The sequence below is a fragment of the Podarcis filfolensis genome (assembly GCF_964270895.1).
Source record: "Podarcis filfolensis genome assembly, chromosome: 13".
Taxonomy (NCBI): Eukaryota; Metazoa; Chordata; class Lepidosauria; order Squamata; family Lacertidae; genus Podarcis; species Podarcis filfolensis.
In genome coordinates this window covers 43,747,711-43,769,902 of record NC_139615.1, presented here as the reverse complement: position 1 = coordinate 43,769,902, position 22,192 = coordinate 43,747,711, and the positions used below count along the sequence as shown (strand labels likewise).

Genomic DNA, 22,192 nt, shown 5'->3' with positions numbered 1-22,192 from the left:
GAAACCAAGGCAGAGAGCTGGCTTGCATGCCACAATAAGCAATAAACCATGGCTTGCTCTGAGCAAGCATCACCCTTCTTTGCACTAGACCTGCCTAGAACAGGAACGAACATCAGAGGTGATGCTTTAGTTTCTCCCCAAACAAACCACAAGTGGAAGCCAAGGTTTGTTCTTGGCTTACCACTCAAGAGATGTTGGGGAGAAACAAATCATGAGTCCCGGTTCACACATACTGTTATGCCAAGCCTCACTGTTTTCCCCAGCTCCAGGCAAGGCAACCAATGTGGGAGCAATTAAGCAGCATGCAGGAGCATACTTGTTTACAGTATGTTTGCAGTAAGTTCAAACCCTGTTCAGCTATGTCCACTAGGTCAGTGTTTTTCAACCACTGTTCCGCGGCACACTAGTGTGCCGCAAGATGTTGCCTGGTGTGCCGTGGGAAAAATTGAAACTTTTTTTTTTAAAAAAAGTCAAATTTTCGCCCACTAGGCGGGTGCTGGACTGTGTCCACCCTATTTTCCATCCGTCCTGGGTGGGGATCAGATCGGATGAGATCGGATGAGAGCGGACAGGCGGTCCGCTCTCATCCGATTCCCCATAGAGAGCAGCGGGGCTCTGACATCTCCCTCTCCGCACACAGTGAGGAGACGGAGCTGTCATCCGCCGGCTCAGCGGGGATCAGCGGATCGATCCCCGCTGAGCAGAGAACGGTCCGCAACGTTTTTGTTTGCCATTAAAGAAAAAAATATTAAACGTTTTCTAATGGTGGTGTGCCTCGTGATTTTTTTCATGAAACAAGTGTGCCTTTGCCCAAAAAAGGTTGAAAAACACTGCACTAGGTGATCTGGGACAAGTTAGAGCAGTAAGCAATTCTTCTATTAGGATCCACCAAGATTCACCATTCCTTATTGTAATTACCACAAAAGGGGACACTATGGAAGAAAAAGTAAAGGTAAAGGTAAAGGGACCCCTGACCATCAGGTCCAGACGTGACCGACTCTGGGGTTGCACGCTCATCTCGCTCAAGAGGCCGGGAGCCGGCGCTTGTCCGCAGACAACTTCCAGGTCACGTGGCCAGCATGACTAAGCTGCTTCTAGCGAACCAGCGCAGCACACGGAAACGCCGTTTACCTTCCTGCCCGAGAGCGGTCCCTATTTATCTACTTGCACTTTGACGTGCTTTCGAACTGCTAGGTGGGCAGGAGCTGGGACAGAGCAACAGGAGCTCACCCCGTTGCGGGGATTCGAACCGCCGACCTTCCGATCAGCAAGTCCTAGGCTCTGTGCTTTAACCCACAGTGCCACCCACGTCCCTTGGAAGAAAAAGTAGTAAAACAAAAAAACAAAAAAAGCCAGGCACGTTTAGGGATACAAAGATGCTACTTTCAGCAGACGACAACAGGTAAGTATTATTGTTCTAACTCCTGCTATTCTGACTGACCCAATTTATTGAAACACTTACCAATTTCAAACACAGCGGCTTTACTGGAATTGCTTTTCTTTCTCAGGGAGCGCCTTGTTCCACCATCTAATGGCAAGTTGGAGGTCTCACCTTCCTAAGGGAAGCAGAGAAGATGTGTTGGGTGCCTACAGACATTAACATGCAATCCAGATGCAGTCTAGTCTTTAGGTCCCTGTATTCATCACAAAACTGAGTCTCCCCTGTACTTTTCAACATCTATATGAAGCCGCTGTGAGAGATCACCAGGGGGTTTGTGCTGGATGTTCGCCAGTATGTGGATGATACCCAGCTCTACCTCTCTTTTAAATCAGAACCAGTGAAGGCAGTGAATGTCCTGTGTGAGCGTCTGGAGGCGGTTGGAGGCTAATGGATTGAGGTTGAATCTTGACTGACAGAAGTGCTGTTTTGGGAGGACAGGCAGGTGTGAGGGACTCCCTGGTCCTGAATGGGGTAACCATGCCCCTAAAGGACCAGGTGTGCAGCCTGGGAGTCTTTTTGGACTCACAGCTTTCCATGGAGGCACAGGCCAATTCTGTGTCCAGGGCAGCTGTCTACCAGCTCCATCTGTTATGCCAACTGAGACCCTACCTGCCTGTGCAAAGTCTCTCCAGAGTGGTGCATGCTCTAGTTATCTCCCTCTCGGACTACTGCAATGCACTCTACGTGGGGCTACCTTTGAAGGTGAGCTGGAAACTGCAACTAATCCAGAATGTGACAGTTAGTCCATATAACACCAGTCCTGAAAGGCCTACATTGGCTCCCAGTACGTTTCTGAGCGCAATTCAAAGTGTTGGTATTGAACTTTAAAGCCCTAAACAGCCTCAGCCCAGTATACCTGAAGGAGCGTCTCCACCCCCATCGTTCTGCCCGGACACCGAGGTCCAGCTCCAAGGGCCTTCTGGCAGTTTCCTCCCTGAGAGAAGTGAGGTTATAGGGAACCTGGCAGAGGGCCTTCTCGGTAGTGGTGCCTGCCCTATGGAACACCCATCAGATGTCAAGGAAATAAACAACTACAGTGGTGCCCCGCAAGACGAATGCCTCACAAGACGAAAAACCCGCTAGACGAAAGGGTTTTCCGTTTTTCGATGCACTTCGCAAGACAAATTTCCCTATGGGCTTGCTTCGCAAGACGAAAACGTCTTGCGAGTCTTGCGATTTTTTTCGCTCCCCCCCCTTTTTCTAAGCCGCTAATAGCCTTTTAGCCACTAAGCCTTTAATAGCCGCTAAGCTGCTAAACCGCTAATCCGCTAATAGGGTTGCTTCGCAAGACGAAAAAACCGCTAGACGAAGAGACTCGCGGAACGGATTATTTTTGTCTTGCGAGGCACCACTGTATCTGACTTCTAGAAGACATCTACGGTAGCCCTGTTTCGGGAATTTTTTTAAGTCTGATGTTCTACAATTTTTTATATATGCTGTATGCCGCCCAGAGTGGCTGGGGAAACCCAGCCAGATGGGTGAGGTATAAATAATAAAATTATAATTATTTTAACCATAGAACTCTTAATATCTGATGTTGAAGAAACTCTAGCTCTCTTGAGGCATTTACTACTCTACGCATAAAAAGGTCCCCTTCTGACTTGAGCAGGAGCACTGTCAGCACATGGGGCATCACTGAGGAGTCAAGTGAGCCCCACCTGTTCCCACAGGCCCCTTTGCAACTTTGGCAGTGAATGCTTGAGGAGGGTTCCCTCTACACACAAGTTATACTGATACAAGTTTGTATAAGATCTTGAACGAAAACTTTAATGTAGAACATCAGTGTTGGCCTCCTTAGGGTTGGGAGAAACATTTTCCACTCATCAAAAAGAAAAACACTGCAATCTATACTAAAGTCAATAGCTATATTAAATTACCAAACCTGGTTGGATAAGATGAGACCTCTGAAATATTCCTTGACTAAAGGATTGCAGATGGCTAGACAAATACAGAATTGGTCTAGGCCTGGCAGCACAAGGGAAATAAGATGCATCAATCCAATAAGGCTATTTAATCTATCGGAGGTATCTTATTATGGGGAACACTTTAACCTGAATAATGGTGATGGGAAGATATCTGAATATAGCAGATCATGCCAAGTTCCCTTCCTCCTTGTCAAATGTTGCTGGTGCCCAAAGGGCCAAAAGAGAATTAGTATGCCTCAGCCATCCTTTGGCTCCACCTTGCACAGCTCCTCTACTTATTTCTCAGGTCTTACTAGGATTCTAGACCAGCTTTCTGAAGTTCACATACAAGCTTACCTCTACTGGATATTTAGTTGACCAGCTGTTCACCTGAGTACTCTTCCCTTGGCTTGCCAGACTTGTCCTATTTTACTTCCCTTACCCATCAACACCAGTGTTCCTTTTCATTTTGTTATGGGCTAGTCAGCCTACTCAAACCATTGCAATTTTCTTATATTTCCTAGGTCAGCTGCCTCGATGTGGATTGGGTTCCTCCCCTTTAACTGATGTGCCTACCTTTAAGACGATGGCACTCATGATTAGCCACCAACAAGATCTGACTTTAAGGCAGGTCAGGAGCCAGAGAAAGGCAGAGTGGGAAAACAAAAAGGGAAATTTAATCGTGGTGACCAGTTAACTTTTATCTCCCAGTTTCTTGAAGGTTACTGCAATGCCAAAACCATTTGGTTATAACAAACCTCTGCTTTAGTCTGCAGTGTCCCTTTTTAACAGTTACTCTTTGAAGCTTCCCTGAAACACATTAGCATGGAAAAATATCCCTCACAGCGGTAATTTCAATGACAATTAAAATGCATTATAGCTTCAATACTCCAAAGCAATAAAAACAGCTTTCATTCAGATGCTTTTTAAAAATAAATAGTTATTCTAAAGGGAGTGATTATATACTAGCACTTTTCACAGCCTCGGAGTCCAACTCAAGTGCTGTTTATAATTTTATAGTCTAAGCAAATCAATTTGAAGCCATCTTGCTAAAGCTAAGCGGGTCTGTATTTGGTCAACACCCAGATGGGAGTCCATCTGATAACCCCAAGTACGCTGCACTCAGCCACATGATGGAAAAAAGGAAGGAAAATCCTCTTTGCTACATGAGCAATCAGGCTGGCACAATGAAGAGGACTGGATCAGGTCTGCTGCTATCACATAATGGCAACAGAGCCAGCTCAGGATCCAGCAAATATTGTGCCAGTCCAGGTCTGCCCCCAGAATGCCTGTTCTGGGGGTTTCCACTGGCTACTGCCAGTCATAGTTTCCACATGCCCACCATTTGGGTGGGCACATCAGGGCATTCCTCACCAGCAGTGCCATGGAGAGGCACCTCTATCTCACCAAACCTTCTCCAACATAGTGGTTCAAGGGGTTGGATAGCTCTGTAAATATGATTAGGATAGCAGGCAAAAGGAGAGAAAACACTGTTACCAAGCTAGCATTTCTCTTTTTCACTTCCTTCACTCTCTTCAGTCTGTCCCTGTAGCCTTTGCAATCAATGACTTGTTTTTCTTTCCATGAAACAGAAGCATCTTCTAAAGCTTTCTTAGGGAAACACAGATCATCTGAAACTGAGAAGATTAAGATAATCAAGAAGCAAACCCTTCATCTCAAAAACCTGGGACATGAATAAGAGGCGAGCTTTGCTGCACAAAGCAAGCCAAGCTGCACATAAGACAGAACATTATGGTTCAGGAATTCTGCTGCCTTTGGACTTGGATTTGGGGAAGGGGGGCACTTCCATTGGGGGCAAGCAATATGTAACAACATTTGCAAAATGCAAGCTTCATTTACCGTAATTTTATATAGATTTTTAAAAGACTCCTGTTTCTAAAACACTACAAAACCAAAATGCTTCCTCACTCCTAGTTATCATACAGTTGTCCAAATAGGAAGGTACTATATCATCTCTGGAAGGCACCCAGGCTCAAACTTTGCTCTACTTCAAGAGGAAGGGCTCCAAGGTTGTAGACTAATGTCTTCTTCTCCCACAACAAGCAGCAACCATTTCACATGGGGGTTCCATTCCCAGCCCCTGTATATGTCAGTGGAGTGCATGTAAGCACGCCCTGCCCCCGTTCTGCCTTCTTTCATGTCCACAAGGACTCACGTGTCAGCAATAGTGTGTCAATTGGACACACCAAAAATGGCCGCATCCTGTATTCAATCTGGTTCTATGAAGCCAAGGTAAGGAAGATGCATTTCAAAGGATACTGTTTGACACCTTAGAGCAGGGAGTGGCCCTCTAAATGTTGTTGGGACTACAACTCCCATCATCCCTGACCATTTGCCTTGCTGGCAGGGCTGATGGGAGTTCAAGTTGAGACAATTTCCCCACCTGTCTTAGAGGTTGAGATAGGATGCCAGAAGATGAACTGGTACAGACCAAATCATTTAGAACTTTATAAGGCAAAACTATCATCTTGGGATCTATTTAAGGATGCAGAAAATCAGTTGTGCAGTTCTGCACCACAAGAAGACATGGGGGGGGGGCGGAATTCTAACTGACCCAGCTTGCCCTCCCCCAGCCTAGCAAATCTCGGAAGAAGTTCATGGAGATACATAATACCTACACTTGAGCCCTGTATCATGTTCAAAAGCACAGATGGCTTCCAGCACCACTTTGATTACTTGCTTAAATCGGACATCTTCCCATAGACTTCTGAAAAAAATAAAGACAACAAAGATGTGTAGTCAAGAAGATGAAATGGATGTTTTTATCTACAGTCCCCTGAGACACAGCGCTCAGGGGACAGGATTGGGGAAGTGGAATAAGTAATAAGAAAGGTTTCCAAGCAGTAGATGCTTGAATTTCTAAGATGCTGCAGGCTTTTGTCTAATTAAAGAATTACTCACTTTATAATAACCCAAGAGACAGTAGGTATTGCACTTGCTGTTTCATACCCGTTTACTCCAAGAGTCCTTTGGTGTGAAAACAGCAAGCCATAATAAAAACAACAGGGCTCTGATCAAAATTTAGGTAGAGATGCAGAACTGTTGTCAGTCCAAGAGACACATGTAGCTGGTGGGTGGAGCCAATGCAAAAATAGGGAGGGCCACCCTGTTTATCCACACTCCCCCACACATTAACAAGACTCATTCACCAAGGTATTTATACACTCACAACGGCACTACAGCGGTGCCTCGCAACGAAATTAATTCGTTCCGCGAGTCTCTTCGTCTTGCGATGTTTTTTGTCTTGCGAAGCACGGTCCGTCGCAACTGCGCCTCTTCAAGCGGCTTTAGGAAAAAAGCGAACAAACTCGCAAGACGTTTTCGTCTTGCGAAGCAAGCCCATAGGGGAAATCGTCTTGCGAAGCGACGCAAAAACCCTTTCGTCTTACGCGTTTTTCGTTTTGCGAGGCATTCGTCTTGCGGGGCACCACCGTAATTAGATTTGAAAAATGTACAGGAGCAATTTTTGAGCTTAATTGCCATGGGTTGGGGAGATAACCATAGCCGTGCCTCTCTTCAGGCATTAAAAGTTCTTCCACAGGTGTGTGTTCTCATTGCAGAAGGCTCTAGTTATCTGCCTATTGTTGAAACTGTTATCCTGGGTCTGCAACGAGGTGCTTAGTTGCATAGTTGCTTCATCCTGTTCTAATTAAATTTTGTCATGAGGAATTTACCTTTTGGTGACTTTGGCATTGCAAAGTGGACACCGTACCACACCCTTCTTCTGTTTAAGGAGCTTAAACATGCAGAAACTAGAAAAGAAAAAGGAAGTCAACGTGTGAATACTGGTCTTTATCTGAAGTGCGGGGTACCCTACTAAGCCCTTGTTGGCTTGGCCACCATGTACACACACCTCTGTCAAGCTCAGTTACCACCACTGCTTTCTTTTGCCAATTTGAGCCAAAACAAACTGCTTACTCACAAGTTTCAGAGGCATGTGATCCTCCATACTCTGCCTCAACTGGACCCCAAGGAAGGAAAAGAATCAATATACCAGCACTCCATGCTTACCAGTGTAGTAAAATGTTGCCTCCTTTACATAATTTCTTAGCTTTTGCTTATCTCAAGTCCTTCCCTTCATCCTTTTTACAAAATTATTACTATTCAAAGTTTGTGCAGTAATTTACAGGCACAACATAAACATAACAAGGACTCACAGTGAATTATAGGTAGTATGAATCAGAAATAACAATAAGAATTTTTCCAGTATGGTAGCTGAGATTAAGATATAACAAGCTTACAAATCAATAAGATTGTTCCAAAATGATTTTTGGAGAAGAAGTGGTTTGTATAGGGTGGGGAGAGGAGGAGTGATTATTATATTATTGGAAGAGATCAAAGTACCACACGGAGTGAAAGGAATCTGGCTTGACTCAACTTTTAGATAAGCATGTTTAATGACTTAACCTTTCTAGGAGGAAAGTATGTTGCCAAATACATTTGTACCATGTAAGCAACATGGTTCTCGTAATTTCCATACAACTATTTCTTGAAACTTCTACATACAAAATCTGAAAAATGGGCTTACCTGCAGAAGATGTGGGCACAGTTTGTTGAGACTGGCTCCTTCATTACCTCCAGGCTAGTAAAAATATATATATAAAGAATCAAAACTAGAAAACAAATGCAATTCTCTTTATGTCCTCAAATAATAAAAGGGCCAATAGGCAAATTTTATAGAATAATAGCAGGTTTCAAAGATAAATCTGGCACATTTATAAGGAAATGAGGGAGAGATATAGGCCAGGAACCAGAAAGAGATTAATAGAGATGGCTATGAACTAAAATGCCACCTAAACTAATATCAGTGGATTCTAAAGAAATTGCTTTTAATATCCAATATCAATGTTGCCCAGCACTACATAAATACATATATGTACACACAATTCAAAATGTAAGTAACAACTCACAATAATTGCTGGAAATGCAAAGGCTCAAAATCAGATTTTATGTAGATCTTTTGGGAATGACCAGAAATAGTCATTTTGGAATATAATTCACATTGCAATCAATAAAATTACAGGATACTCATTATTATATGACCCTAAATCTCGTCAAGAAGAAACTGAGCTGAATTTGTTGACAGCCATTTTGTTGCAAAAAATCGAATAAACCATGGGATTGTATCCAACTAAGACCAACTAACTTCAATGGCTGTACTCTGAGTAGAACTATCATCTGATACAACCCTGGGATTAGGCCCTGCAACAAATCTAGATGCCAATTCTGTCCCCATATTTACTCAGGCAGCAGTCTACTGGCAGAAGCTCATAAATTCAAAAACTAAACAACACAAAACGATCATGAAACATGCCATTACCTGCCAACAATACTGTACATTCCTGGATGCCACGTTGGTGACTGGAGAAAGCAAAATGTCACTTAGAGAAGCATCTGGTATATTTTCCTTGAAGCTTGAATTTGCTTTAGTCTAGATTGTTTTATTTGATGTTTTAATGTGTTGTAAATCACTCTGAGATTTGTTCTTTAAGTTTCTAGCACTACCTGTGTGGGTTATGTGGACCCCTTAGGGTCTGCAGACCACCAATTAGGAACCCCTCTCCTAGGCCACTCTGATACTGTCTTGAAAGTCAGTTCTTTAACAAACAAAAAAAGCCAGCATGAAACTTCTGAACGTCTGTCAGCAAGTTTGATTCTATCCATTTAGAACACAACTGAAGTTAAGGTTCTCTCTCCCGCTACATGAGGAAATCAGTATAGCAAATTTAGATTGAGTTTTATGCCACATATTGCTATTGAAGTCACTCTGTTTATCTTGTATATATGTGTCAGAGCTACCCTAGGTCCCAGCTCACAAAGGACCAACGCTGCTTCGTTGTTAAGTATAAAAGTCTTTATTGAAGTTCAGTTTCACTTCCAGAGCCGCAGCGCACAGCCCCACGTCTAAAGTGTCAGACCGCTGATGCTCCGTCTGAGTCTCCTCCCCCTTGACACCAATTTAAGATTCTAGCCTTGCTCCACCTTCTCCGCTGCTCCTTCCTCCTCTGGGTCCGCCTGCCCGCCGGGGTTCCGCCCTTTCTAGCCTCTTCTCCCGCTGATTCCCCTGAGCCTTCTCCCTCCCTCCGGCGGGCTTTAGGAGCTGGTTCCCCATCCGGGTCTCCTGCTGTTCCGCGCGCCTGCACATTTGAACTTGGCGCGCGCGCCCAGCCAGCAGCTTTCCTCCTGACCGTTCCACTGCTGCTGTCACTGCTTCCCCCTTTCGGGGGGGCTAGCTGCAACTGACCTCCCCTCCGTTGGAGGCGTGGTCAGCCCTGACTCCCTCTCTGGAGGAGACACTGCCCCTGACACATGTGACTCTTCCCCCCCACTACGCTCTGGTGGGGAAACTGGTCCCGATCCTCCACTGCTGCTTTGGGGTTCCCCTCTGGCTCCTTGTTTCTGGTGCGTCCCCCCGGGACCCCCCTTGCCCTGACCATCGGCGCCCCCTTCTGGGAATCTTCTGATTCGCTGGAGAAGCTCATGGAATCTCTCGGGCCACTGTCATACTCCCCTACGCTGCCCTCGGATTCTTCCCCTTCGCTCTCCCAATCCTCTCTCCCCAGTGCTCCTGCTCCTGATTCCCTGACAATATGTTTGAGCTTTGAATAGATGTCAAGGAAATAAACAACTACCTGACATTTAGAAGACATCTGAAGGCAGCCCTATTTAGAGAAGTTTTTAATGTGTGACATTTTAATGTATTTTAAATCTTTGTTGGAAGCCGCCCAGAGTGGCTGGGGAAACCCGGCCAGATGGGCGGGGTACAAATAATACATTATTATTATTATTATTGCACAGGCTGTATTTTTTTTGCATTTCATGACCTTTTGGGCCCACTGTTTGCCTGCCCCCACCTCCTATAACCATTTATGTACACTGGTACCTTGGGTTAAGAACTTAATTCATGCTTGAGGTCCGTTCTTAACCTGAAACTGTTCTTAACCTGGGACATCACTTTAGCTAATGGGGCCTCCCACTGCCGCCGCCACGTGATTTCTGTTCTCATCCTGAAACAAAGTTCTTAATCCGAGGTACTATTTCTGGGTTAGCAGAGTCTGTAACCTGAAGCGCTTGTAACCTGAAGCGTCTGTAACACAAGGTACCACTATATATATTTCTGCTAACTAAAGACCTGATGAAGTGGCCTGAAGTCCACAAAAGCTCATATCTATCTGTTAATATTTAATGTGGCATAAGGTTATTCTTTTAAGAGAGCTAGTAAGTGTAATACATCTGTGGACAACCCCCACCACAGTTGGTTCGGAATTAACTATTACTTCAGGCTCTTAAGAAAGATATTGGAAACACTGTCCATGATGATTTTTCCCTCCTTTGAAATAACCCAGCTTTAGTAATAAATATCCATTTCAGGAACCATCTGCTCTTTCATCAAAATGCTTAACACACACATCCCACACACTTCCAGGTCATACTTACAAATTCCCAATTTGGTACTACTGCTGTATTTTTGGTACTGTATTGAATTATCTCTTTTTGCAGATGTCTGATAAAGGATAACAGAATGTCTTCTTGCTTTGATATAAAAATCAAGGGTATGGCTCAATTGTGACATAACAGCCCAATCATAATTTGGCCATCAGGAATGTGCTATAAAGTCATGTGCCCCATCCTCCCCTTGCATACACCAATTCCCACTTCCATTTCATGTTTTGTGTTATCTAGCATTTACTGTGATGTAACTGCAATAACCAGAATTTGACACATTCACTTCAAACCAGTTTTTGAAATCTGACTTGGAGATAACTCTGGTTATCAGTGACCACAGTCTGCTTGATTTGAAGATCATGGAAAACTGTGGTTATTGCAAATCAGGAAGTGACCGTGTTTACCACACCTCAGTCTGATGCTCAGTCTATGGTTTCTCCACAACATCTGAACTGAGCTTAATTGAACATCTTTGACAAGCTGCGGTGATTCTCAAAATCATCAAAATAATATACAGTAATAATAATAATTTATTATTTATACCCCACCCATCTGGCTGGGTTTCCCCAGCCACTCTGGGTGGCTCCCAACAGAATTAAAAGCACAATAAAACATCAAACATTAAAAACCTCCCTATACAGGGCTGCCTTCAGATGTCTTCTAAAGGTCAGGTAGTTGTTTATTTCCTTGACATCTGATGGGAGGGCATTCCACAGGGTGGTCGCCACTACCGAGAAGGCCCTCTGCCTGGTTCCCTGTAGCCTCACTTCTCTCAGGGAGGAAACTGCCAGAAGGCCCTCAGAGCTGGACCTCAGTATCCAGGCTGAATAATGGGGGTGGAGATGCTCCTTCAGGTACACTGGGCCGAGGCTGTTTAGGGCTTTAAAGGTCAACACCAACACTTTGAAATAAAAAAAAAAAATAAATAAATAAAATAAATTAATATTGAACCAGCAAATCACAGAACAAGAAATTGAAGGTGCCATTCAGAATATGCAACTGGGCAAATCTCCAGGACCGGACGGACTAACCTCCAAATACTACAGAACTTTGAAAGATCTTTTAATTCAACCATTAAAGGAGGTGTGCAATGAGATTTTGGAAGGGAAAAAGGCGCCTGAATCGTGGAAAGAAGCATACATCACATTGATACCCAAGACAGAAGCTGAAAAGACACAACTAAAGAACTACCGTCCCATCTCCCTTTTGAATGTGGATTACAAAATTTTTGCAGACATTTTAGCTAGCAGACTTAAAAAAGTATTAATGGAAGTAATACATAAGGACCAGGCAGGCTTTCTCCCAGGCAGACACTTGTCTGACAACACAAGGAACATAATTGACATTCTGGAGCTGTTGCAAAGGAATATCAACACGAAAGCTGTTTTAGTTTTTATTGATGCGGAGAAAGCCTTTGATAACATCTCTTGGAGTTTTATGAAGAAAAATTTGAAAGGGATGGGAGTGGGTCAGGGGTTCGAAAATGGTATAGGAGCAATATATTCAGAACAAAAAGCGAAATTGATTGTAAACAATGTGGTGACTGAAGATTTTAGGATAGAAAAAGGAACACGTCAGGGCTGCCCTATCTCTCCATTATTATTTATCTCGGTCCTGGAGGTGCTGCTAAACATGATAAGGGGGGACCGATTTGTAAAAGGTATTCAGGTCGGAGCCAAACAATATAAATTGAAAGCCTTTGCAGATTATTTGGTTCTAACTTTACAAGAGCCGGAATCCAGTATGAAAAGAGCTTTGGAATTGATTAAAGAATTTGGTCATGTGGCGGGATTTAGATTAAACAGGGTAAAAACTAAAGTATTAGAGAAGAATTTAACTCCAATGGAAAAGGATAGGTTTCAGAATGAAACAGGTTTAATGGTGGTTAAGAAAGTGAAATACCTAGGGATTAATATGACGGCGAAAAATTTGAATTTATTTAAAGAGAACTATGAGAAATGTTGGGCAGAAGTTAAAAAAGATTTAGAAATCTGGTCTAACTTGAAGCTTTCCTTGTTGGGTCGAATTGCAGCTATAAAAATGAATGTATTGCCTAAAATGCTATTTTTATTTCAATCCTTGCAAATTTTGGACAAGATGGATTGTTTCAAGAAGTGGCAGAGAGACATCTCTAGATTTGTCTGGCAGGGCAAGAAACCTAGAATTAAGTTTAAAATTTTAACTGATGCAAAGGAAAGAGGTGGATTTGCCCTGCCAGATCTTAAATTGTACTATGAATCAGCGGCATTCTGCTGGCTGAAAGACTGGCTGCTTCTTGAGAATACAGACGTTTTGGATTTGGAAGGTTTTAATAATGTTTTTGGGTGGCATGCATATCTTTGGTACGACAAGGTTAAAGCTCATAAGGCATTCAAAAACCATATTGTCAGGAAATCTTTGTTTAATGTCTGGATAAGATATAAAGACTTGCTGGAAAGTAAAACCCCAAGGTGGTTGTCACCTATGGAAGCTAAGGCTCAGAAAAAGCTCAATATGGAGGCTAAATGGCCAAAATATTGGGAAATTTTGGAACAAGAAGGTGACAGACTGAAACTGCAGAGTTTTGAAAAATTAAAAGACAAAGTGCGAGATTGGCTTCATTATTACCAAATAAGAGAGGCCTATAACTTGGATAGAAAAATTGGCTTCCAGGTGGATAAATCGAAATTGGAAACAGAATTGTTAGAACCAAAAACTAAGATTTTGTCAAAGATGTATAACTTGCTGTTGAAATGGAATACGCAGGATGAAACGGTCAAATCAGCAATGATCAAATGGGCGCAGGATCTAGGTCATAATATTATGTTTGCTGATTGGGAACAGTTGTGGACCACCGGTATGAAATTTACGGCATGTATTGCCTTAAAGGAGAACATTATGAAAATGATTTACAGGTGGTACATGACCCCAGTCAAGCTTGCTAAAATTTATCACCTGCCTGACAATAAATGTTGGAAATGTAAAGAAGCTGAGGGAACATTCTTTCACCTCTGGTGGACTTGCCCAAGAGTTAAGGCTTACTGGGAAATGATATATAATGAACTTAAGAAAGTATTTAAAAGTACCTTCCCCAAGAAACCAGAGGCCTTTCTCTTGGGCATAGTTGGCCAATGGGTGCCAAAGAAAGATAGAACACTCTTTATGTATGCAACAACAGCAGCAAGAATACTTTTAGCTAAATATTGGAAGACACAGGATCTACCCACCGTGGAGGAATGGCAGACGCAAGTGATAGACTACATGGAGATGGCTGAAATGACTGGCAGAATCCGTGACCAGGGAGAAGAATCGATGGAACAGGATTGGAAAAAGTTTAAGGACTATCTACAAAAATACTGTAAAATCTTTGAGTGTCAATAGGATGTGGGAAGTAAAAGTAACAGGGTTTGTGTGACTTTGGTCAAAGGTGTGTGAAAAGAAGAATCTAAGAAAAAAAGGATAAGGGGTTTTGAACAGAACAATATTATGTCATATTTTATAAGATGAGGTACGGATTAAAAAAAAAATGGAAAATGGGGACATAATAATTAGAATATAACATTAAGTACGGCTGAAACAAGGTTTTGAATTTGCTGAATTTGATTGGAGTAAAGTGGAACACAAAAAAGGGGGATGTGAGGAGGTCAAGACAGAGGGGTATGGAACTTTATAAATTTAAGAAAGAGTGTTTTTCCTTTTTCTGTTTTTCTATTTTCCTTTTTTTTTTTTTATCTGTCATATATTTTTGTTTTTCTTGAGCTTTATGTATGGAAATGATGCATTTTGAAATGATGAAATTCTTTGTTTTGTAAAATCTTAATAAATATGTATTTAAAAAAAAAAAATAAAGGTCAACACCAACACTTTGAATTGTGCTCAGAAACGTACTGGGAGCCAATGTAGGTCTTTCAGGACCAGTGTTATATGGTCTCTGTGGCCGCTCCCAGTCACCAGTCTAGCTGCCGCATTCTGTATTAGCTGCATTTTCCGGCTCACCTTCAAATGTAGCCCCACGTAGAGTGCATTGCAGTAGTCCAAACGGGAGATAACTAGAGCATGCAGCACTCTGGCAAGACAGTCCACGGGCAGGTAGGGTCTCAGCTTGCATAACAGATAGAGCTGGTAGACAGCTGCCCTGGACACAGAATTGGCCTGTGCCTCCATGGACAGCTGTGAGTCCAAAAAGACTCCCAGGCTGCGCCCCTGGTCCTTCAGGGACATAGTTGCCCTATTCAGGACCAGGGAATCCTCCACACCCGCTCTCCCCCGTCCCCCCAAAACAGTACTTCTGTCTTGTCAGGATGACAAGTATCTGCTTGGTTTTATAAAACATTCTGGAACAAAACGATCTTCATTCAAAGATCCCATGAGAATACAATACACATAATAAAACAAGCATGAAGCATATTAGAGTGGTCTGATGCTAAGACTGCATTTTCTAGTGTAACACTTATGTCCTTGATTTTGGTGCCCCCAAGTGTTTGCTGCCATGACAAGTATTTAGCACCAGCATAGTGTTGCATGTCACCCCAATCTCCCAGCAGTGTGAGATGCCAGGGTTTCGAGGTGCACACCCAGGATTTAGTTTCCTTGGAATGAGGGATGGTGGAGTCTGTAGTGTCTTTGTGATATATGGTTTATTTACACACATGTGTGACCTGAGCCCAAGATTGAGGGGCTCACAGCATTAACACTCCAAGAGCTATTGCTTCTCCCTGACACAACCTTGGACTCAAGTAGAAATCATGCATGACACTCTAGCTGCTGTATGCTTCTAGCCCAGTTCTATAATACACCACTCTGGCAATTGTCCCTCTCATCACCAGCCAGGTAAAGGAGAGGGCTCACTCATTTGTCCTCTGATACAAAGCCACTTCCTTTGTTACACAAACAACCATGCTTAGGCCCATTCACTCACCAAAAAGCTGGTCTGGCTACTTAACAATCAAATCCCCCATTAGATTTTAAGCCTTGCTGGGTCCAGGCCCCTAGCAATTGCAAGGGACTCAAGCATCATGCAAGCTGACCCACTCAAACTCAAAGCAGTGGGGGGGGGGGAGGGGAAATCACCAGACCCAGACACCATTCTACAATGCAAAAATAGCAAACCCAACTCTTAGCTATGCACATCACTATGAATGCATATAGTATTTAACCATAGCTTTATATTCTACGTGACCAAAGCCTGCTATGACACATCTATACTAGAATCCTAAATGATTTTCAAGCTTATTTAACTGCTGCAATTCCCATGCAAGGAATCCTAGTAATTCTTTAAAGCAATTAGAGATCTCCAATAAAAAAATTCCTAGCATCTTCAGTGATATTTACAGCAATCCTCAGAGGACTCCTATGACAATTCAGCTGGTTCAAATCAATAGTGCAAATGTGCCATAAGGAGATACAGGAGGTCAGAGACTGAAATAAGCCAAAGGAGGAACACATTCATATAAGGTCAATTTTGAACAATGTGGCACAAGTACAGCAAGCTGGCAGGAGTATTCTATGAAAAAGCACTTCACACATACTATAAACTTTCAGATAAAAAGCTTGATTGGGCAATGGAGATGTTCCGTCCCTGCTTCTTATTCATTTGCAACTGGCAGAAGGCTTACTGTGTTTTTTGGATGTCATATATAAAACCAATAAAGAGTAATTGAGATAAAAGAATCTGAAAGATACAGGCTCAGTTGAAACCTAACAGGAAATCATGAAGTTCACATTCTCTCATTTTCCCAGTCCTCTTTCACAAGATCGAAAGCTTCTGCTTTAGATGTTAAACTAACCATAGTTCCCTGTGATATCCACGTTCAAAGAACAGTAGCTCTAATGATAGTCTTTAGATATTGTATTTTGAATCAGAAACCAAGGGGACACTAATTTTTTTTCCATACCATATTGGGCATTCCAAGTTCTTCTGCATAGCCAGCAATATGCCACGAACCTCCGCAATGCTTGGAATGGAGGAATCCATAATGTCTTCTACACCTTCAAAAATTAAAAGGCTTCATGTTAAAATAGTCTAGCATTCTAGGCCTAAACTACAGTTTCAAACCTAAGGTTCTATTAAATGAGTAGCCCAAACTGACTTGGAAATAAGACCTATTGAGTTCAGAGGACTTTTACACCCACAGTAAGTGTGCAGATGAACCAGTGAGATTGACTTTTATTCTGCAAATCCAGTAACATTTCAGTTCAACCCAGGGACTACTTTTTTAAAGTTACTCTCAGCTAAGTAGACAGACAACTGCAACTTTACAACTCTATCAGATGCATGTTTCACTCACAGCATAATTACTTGCTAAGTAGATATATGGTGAACAAACGAGGATCAGCAGGATCACTGGACACTTTTTCTCACAGAAGGATTATAGTTGCTATCAACAAACCCTGAATATTACTAATAACTTTTAATATTATTAAATGAATGATAATAAACGTATACGTAAATTTGTTTCTATATAGTAAAAAACATGTAGCATTGACATATTCATCTTCAATAGAAGTGTGCTGCACTACAGGCTACTCTTTTCTTTTTCCTTATAACTCCCACCCCTTTCTCTTATAAATGGATGAAGGGGTGGGGCAATGGCATCATTTTAAGCAGGGGTCAGCAAACTTTTTCAGCAGGGGGCCGGTCCACCGTCCCTCAGACCTTGTGGGGGGCCAGACTATATTTTGAAGGGAAAAAATGAACGAATTCCTGTGCCCCACAAATAACCCAGAGATTCATTTTAAATCAAAGGACACATTCTACTCATGTAAAAACACACTGATTCCCGGACCATCAGCGGACCGGATTTAGAAGGTGACTGGGCCGGATCCGGCCCCCAGGCCTTAGTTTGCCAACCATGATTTTAAGGAAGGGCTAAGGAAGCAGCAGGAAAGCCTGACGAAGGCCACAAATACACCTAACGAGTTGCAGGCTGGTGGCAAAGGCATGAATGCTGGCCGGAAGAAACTATGCACCCCAGACCCCACCCTGTCTCACCTATTGGAGAAAACTGAAGAGAGCAAAACTTGGCTACCCACCATAAAAAGAAGAGAAGTGAACACCCACTGATTCGGGAATCTATTGCTTGTCAGTCGCCTTCATTTAGCTTTAGGCACCAGGCAAAGATTTTCCTTTTTAACCTTTAACTCTCCGTGGCCTTTTAGGAGTGGGTGGGATGTTTTTAATGCACTGCAAGGGGTTGCACTAGATTACCCTCGGGGGTCCCTTCCCAAACTCTACAATTCTATGGTTAATACACTTCTTCCCCCCCCCCCAACCCCTGGGCTTTAATGTTGGTTTGTTTTGTTGCCCCGGGCGAGATAAAGCGGCTAACAAAAGTTATAAATGTAAATCTATTATTTATTTATTCAGTTTATATACCGCCCTATACCCGAAGGTCTCAGGGCGATTCACAGAACAAAATAATCAAAATAAAAAACAACAACCCAGTAACAACCCACCCAAAAAAGGTTTTAAAATAAATAAAATAGGTATGCAACAACAGCAGCAAGAATACTTACTGCAAAGTATTGGAAGACACAAGAGCTACCCACCCTGGAAGAGTGGCAGATGAAGGTGACGGATTATATGGAATTGGCGGAAATGACTGGCAGAATCTGAGACCTGGGAGAAGAGTTGGTGGAAGAAGATTGGAAGAAACTTAAAGACTATCTTCAGAAATACTGTAAAATTAATGAATGCTAAAATGATGTTGGATTGAAAATAAGTGGCATTAGCAACAAAGTTAACAAGAATATGCAAAAATGAATTGATAATGGATGAAAATATAGAGTTATAATATGTTAAGATACAGAGTTAAGATAAACGAAAGAGGGTAAGGATTTGCTGATTTGATTATTTAAATGGGAATACAAAAAGGGGAGGTGTGAGGAGGCCAAGGAAATAAGCTAATGAGTTCAAAGTTACAAAAAATGGATTTGTTTTTAATTCTTTTTTAGCTATTTGTCTTTTGTATTTTGTATTTTTATTCTTTTTTCTTTTTCATGTATTTTTCTATGTTTTTTTGAATCTTTTTCTTTTTATATGACCTTTTTCATTTTGTAAATTTATGTTTTTGTAAAATTTCAATAAATATCTTTTAAAAAAAATAAAAAATAAAAAATAAATAAAATAGCCGCCGTTTGACCGACATTGCCTCATGAAGCGAGTCCCTGGTTTTAATTTAGGAAAACACGACCTTCTTTTAAAAACTGGGCGAAATCCCGAGTCTTCAAGACACACACACAACACCCGCAACTCGCCCTTCCCATTTCACAAGCTTTCTCCGTCTCTCGTCCGGTTAGATAACCCTCTTTTTCAAGCCACGTTGACTAACTGCGCCCCGAAAGGAATTTCCCCCGCCGGCTACCCGGACGCTGTTAGCCTTCTCTATCCACCGCCCCCCCCAAAAAACCCCATTTAAAGATACCTCAAGACAAACGCCAAACCCCGTTTCGCTCTCTTCCCTCACGCATATGTCCCCTCAGTCAGTCGTCACGCGCGCGCGCGCGCGCTCTCTCTCTCTAGTCTTCTAACCGTCTCTCTGGCCCTTTTTCGCGCCTTCTTTCAGAACCGTTCCCTAGGCAACCGGTTCGCCAACCAATCATCGCCTCGCTTCCGCATCCGTCGCGATCACGTGAACCAGAACGCCACTCTTCCCCCCCCCACCCACCCACTCTCTCTCTCTCCCCAATTGGCCGCGCGGGGAATGACATCGGAGGGAATCGCGCTGTGTTTAACCTCAATTTCTGAGCAACGATTAAGGGAGGCTAAGCTACTTTATCGGCTCAGTACTGTCTACACCAGGGGTCAGCAAACTTTTTCAGCAGGGGGCCGGTCCACCGTCCCTCAGACCTTGTGGGGGGCCGGATTACATTTTTGGGGGGGAAATGAACAAATTCCTATGCCCCACAAATAACCCAGAGATGCGTTTTAAATAAAAGGACACATTCTACTCATGTAAAAACACACTGATTGACCGTCCGTGGGCCAGATTTAGAAGGCGATTGGGCTGGATCCGGCCCCCCAGACCTTGGTTTGCCTACCCATGGTCTACACTGACTGGCAGCCGCTCTCTCAGCCGTATCCTTGCCAAGAAAACTCCATGGACAAAGACAACAGGCATATTTATTTTTACTTATTATTATTAATGTTTACGATTTGAATGGAGGCCGAGAGGGAGCACTGGGATAAGATTTCCTCCCCCCCCCCCCGCCAAAAAAAGCAGAAAAATTATTTCTGGTTCACCCCTATTATTGTATTGATCTTTATTACGGCCATTGGCCCATCACACGACAGTTTCCCATACCAACATAATGTACATAAACCTCCAAATTTAAAACCGCCAAAACTTACAAACAACAGACAAAAACCAAAGCAAAACAAAAACAAAAGACCAACATCATACATTACAATAAATTTGTAACATAAACATCTGCTCATAAATTAGTAGAAGACATCAATGGTGATATCACCTAATTACAACCTAAAACATAGATCATAGTTTAAGGGGATTATCTGAGCCGCACAGGAGTCCGTTTCTCTTCTTTAGGGATAGGACGCTGATCAAGAATCTGGCGGCCATGAGTGATCTTAGGGGGTCATCATCATTTAATAGATATCTCAGTTTGGCTTCATTCGTATCATCGGCAATTCCCTTTAGATATTGAGCAAGAAACTTGCTCCTGGCCGATGAGTGAAAAGCACAGTCAAGAATTATGTGATGCAACGATTCCGGTGCCCCACAATTACAATCACATAAGAGCGATATCTGTCCATTGGAGAATCTATTTCTCAGCACGTTCGATGGGAAGGTGTTGAATCTTGCCTTTACAAAGGCATATCTATGGGTTCACCCCTATTAATTCTTCGTCCACCTTCGGGGTGTTAAGTTTTAAGAGGATGAGAGGAACAAGCTGTCACTTCCGGCTCTTTGGGCGAGACTACAACTCCCATGATGCCCATCCCTCATTGTTGGGACGGGAAATAGACGCCTCCCTTATAGAAGCGTCGCGTTGGAAGGGATCCTGTGGGTCATCTAGTCCAACCCGCTGTAATGCAGGAATATAACCCACTTGTTGGTATTGTCTGCCCGTTCTTTATTGTTTCTGCCTGTGTAGCCTGCCTTAGCTGAACTACGAAAAGGAAAGGAAACTCCAGTGAAAACACTGTGGAAGGGGTGGTGGTGTGATAGGAATTTTATGGTCTTAGATATATGGCAACGTTCATAACCACACGTACATAGATCAGCACAGGAAAGCCAACCTGGAACCATTTTGATTCCTAAACTGAGTAAATGTTTCTCTGCATGGTCAAAATGGAAAAGCCTCCCCATTGTCTCTTCCTTCACAAATCCTGTCTTAATCTGTGTTTGAATAAGGGTGTGAGCCTTATCATTACAAAAGACTGCCCAGGCTCCCCAAGAAATCCAATCAAGTAACCTGCCAGACAGGAAATAAACAAAGCGACAGGAGAAAACAACATGCAAATGTTCTGTTTTAGACCGCCTTATCTGAGGGGTGGTCTTAGGTTACACCCCTTCTGTGATGAATGCATAATGTTTCTGGGGGTGGTCTTGATCTAGAGGATGGGAATTTCAAAAGTCTTTATAAGCCCTTGCACAGCATTTTTGAGGGGTCCTCTTCCTCTCCTGCGTGTGAGGGGAGTACCCTGTTGCAACAGATCAATAAAGATCAAGCTTACTAGCTGCTTTGCTTCTCAAATATTCTCTGGTTGGCCTCTGTTATTTTCTCCTACCAATAGGGAACCTATGTAAGGACTCTATATGGGCTCTTGGATACCCCATAAGGGAAAAGGGCATATTTTTATTTACAACAGTGGGAAGTCAGTTTCTTTCTGAAGGTGCGTCTCCACCCCCATTGTTCTGCCTGGACACTAAGGTCCAGCTCTGAGGGCCTTCTGGCGGTTCCCTCATTGCGAGAAGTGAGGTTGCAGGGAACCAGACAGAGGGCCTTCTAGGTGGTGGCGCCCTCCCTGTGGAACGCCCTCCCATCAGACGTCAAGGAAATAAACAATACCTGACATTTAGAAGACATCTCAAGGCAGCCCTGTTTAGGGAAGCTTTTAATGTTTAATAGGTTATTGTATGGTATAAATAATGGGGTATAAATAATAAATTATTATTATTATTATAAAATTACTAATAACAACAATAATAAATATTATATTGTTATATTACAATTAATACAAATAATAATTAAATAATTGATAATATTTATCGTTGTTGTTATTGCTATTAGCCCCGCCTTCTTCCCTAAGGGCTCCAGGCCGCTTTTACGTCACCCCCCCCCCCCCGGAAACGTACTTGAAGGCGCGAGGGGGGGAAAAGAAAAATGGCATCTTCCCTCGCAAACCCGGAAATGCCTTCTCGGGGCGATCGAATGCGTC

General features: G+C 42.8%; 2 protein-coding genes across 4 annotated transcripts in view; both read right to left on the bottom strand.

Moving 5' to 3' along the window:
* Positions 1 to 19,404, bottom strand: part of BRCA1 (BRCA1 DNA repair associated) — a 54,750-nt gene extending 35,346 nt beyond the window's left edge. For both annotated transcript variants that reach the window (XM_083582383.1, XM_083582384.1), the window contains exons 1-7: positions 19,215 to 19,404; positions 16,686 to 16,779; positions 7,895 to 7,948; positions 7,041 to 7,118; positions 5,985 to 6,073; positions 4,843 to 4,982; positions 1,463 to 1,556 (exon numbers count right to left, since the gene is read on the bottom strand). In XM_083582383.1, coding sequence (XP_083438509.1) covers positions 1,463 to 1,556; positions 4,843 to 4,982; positions 5,985 to 6,073; positions 7,041 to 7,118; positions 7,895 to 7,948; positions 16,686 to 16,765 — 535 coding nt within the window. In that variant the 5' untranslated portion in view covers positions 16,766 to 16,779; positions 19,215 to 19,404. The remainder of the gene's footprint in view (positions 1 to 1,462; positions 1,557 to 4,842; positions 4,983 to 5,984; positions 6,074 to 7,040; positions 7,119 to 7,894; positions 7,949 to 16,685; positions 16,780 to 19,214) is intronic.
* Positions 1 to 22,192, bottom strand: part of LOC310747938 (tigger transposable element-derived protein 1-like) — a 943,100-nt gene that overhangs the window by 643,674 nt on the left and 277,234 nt on the right. The window lies entirely within an intron of this gene.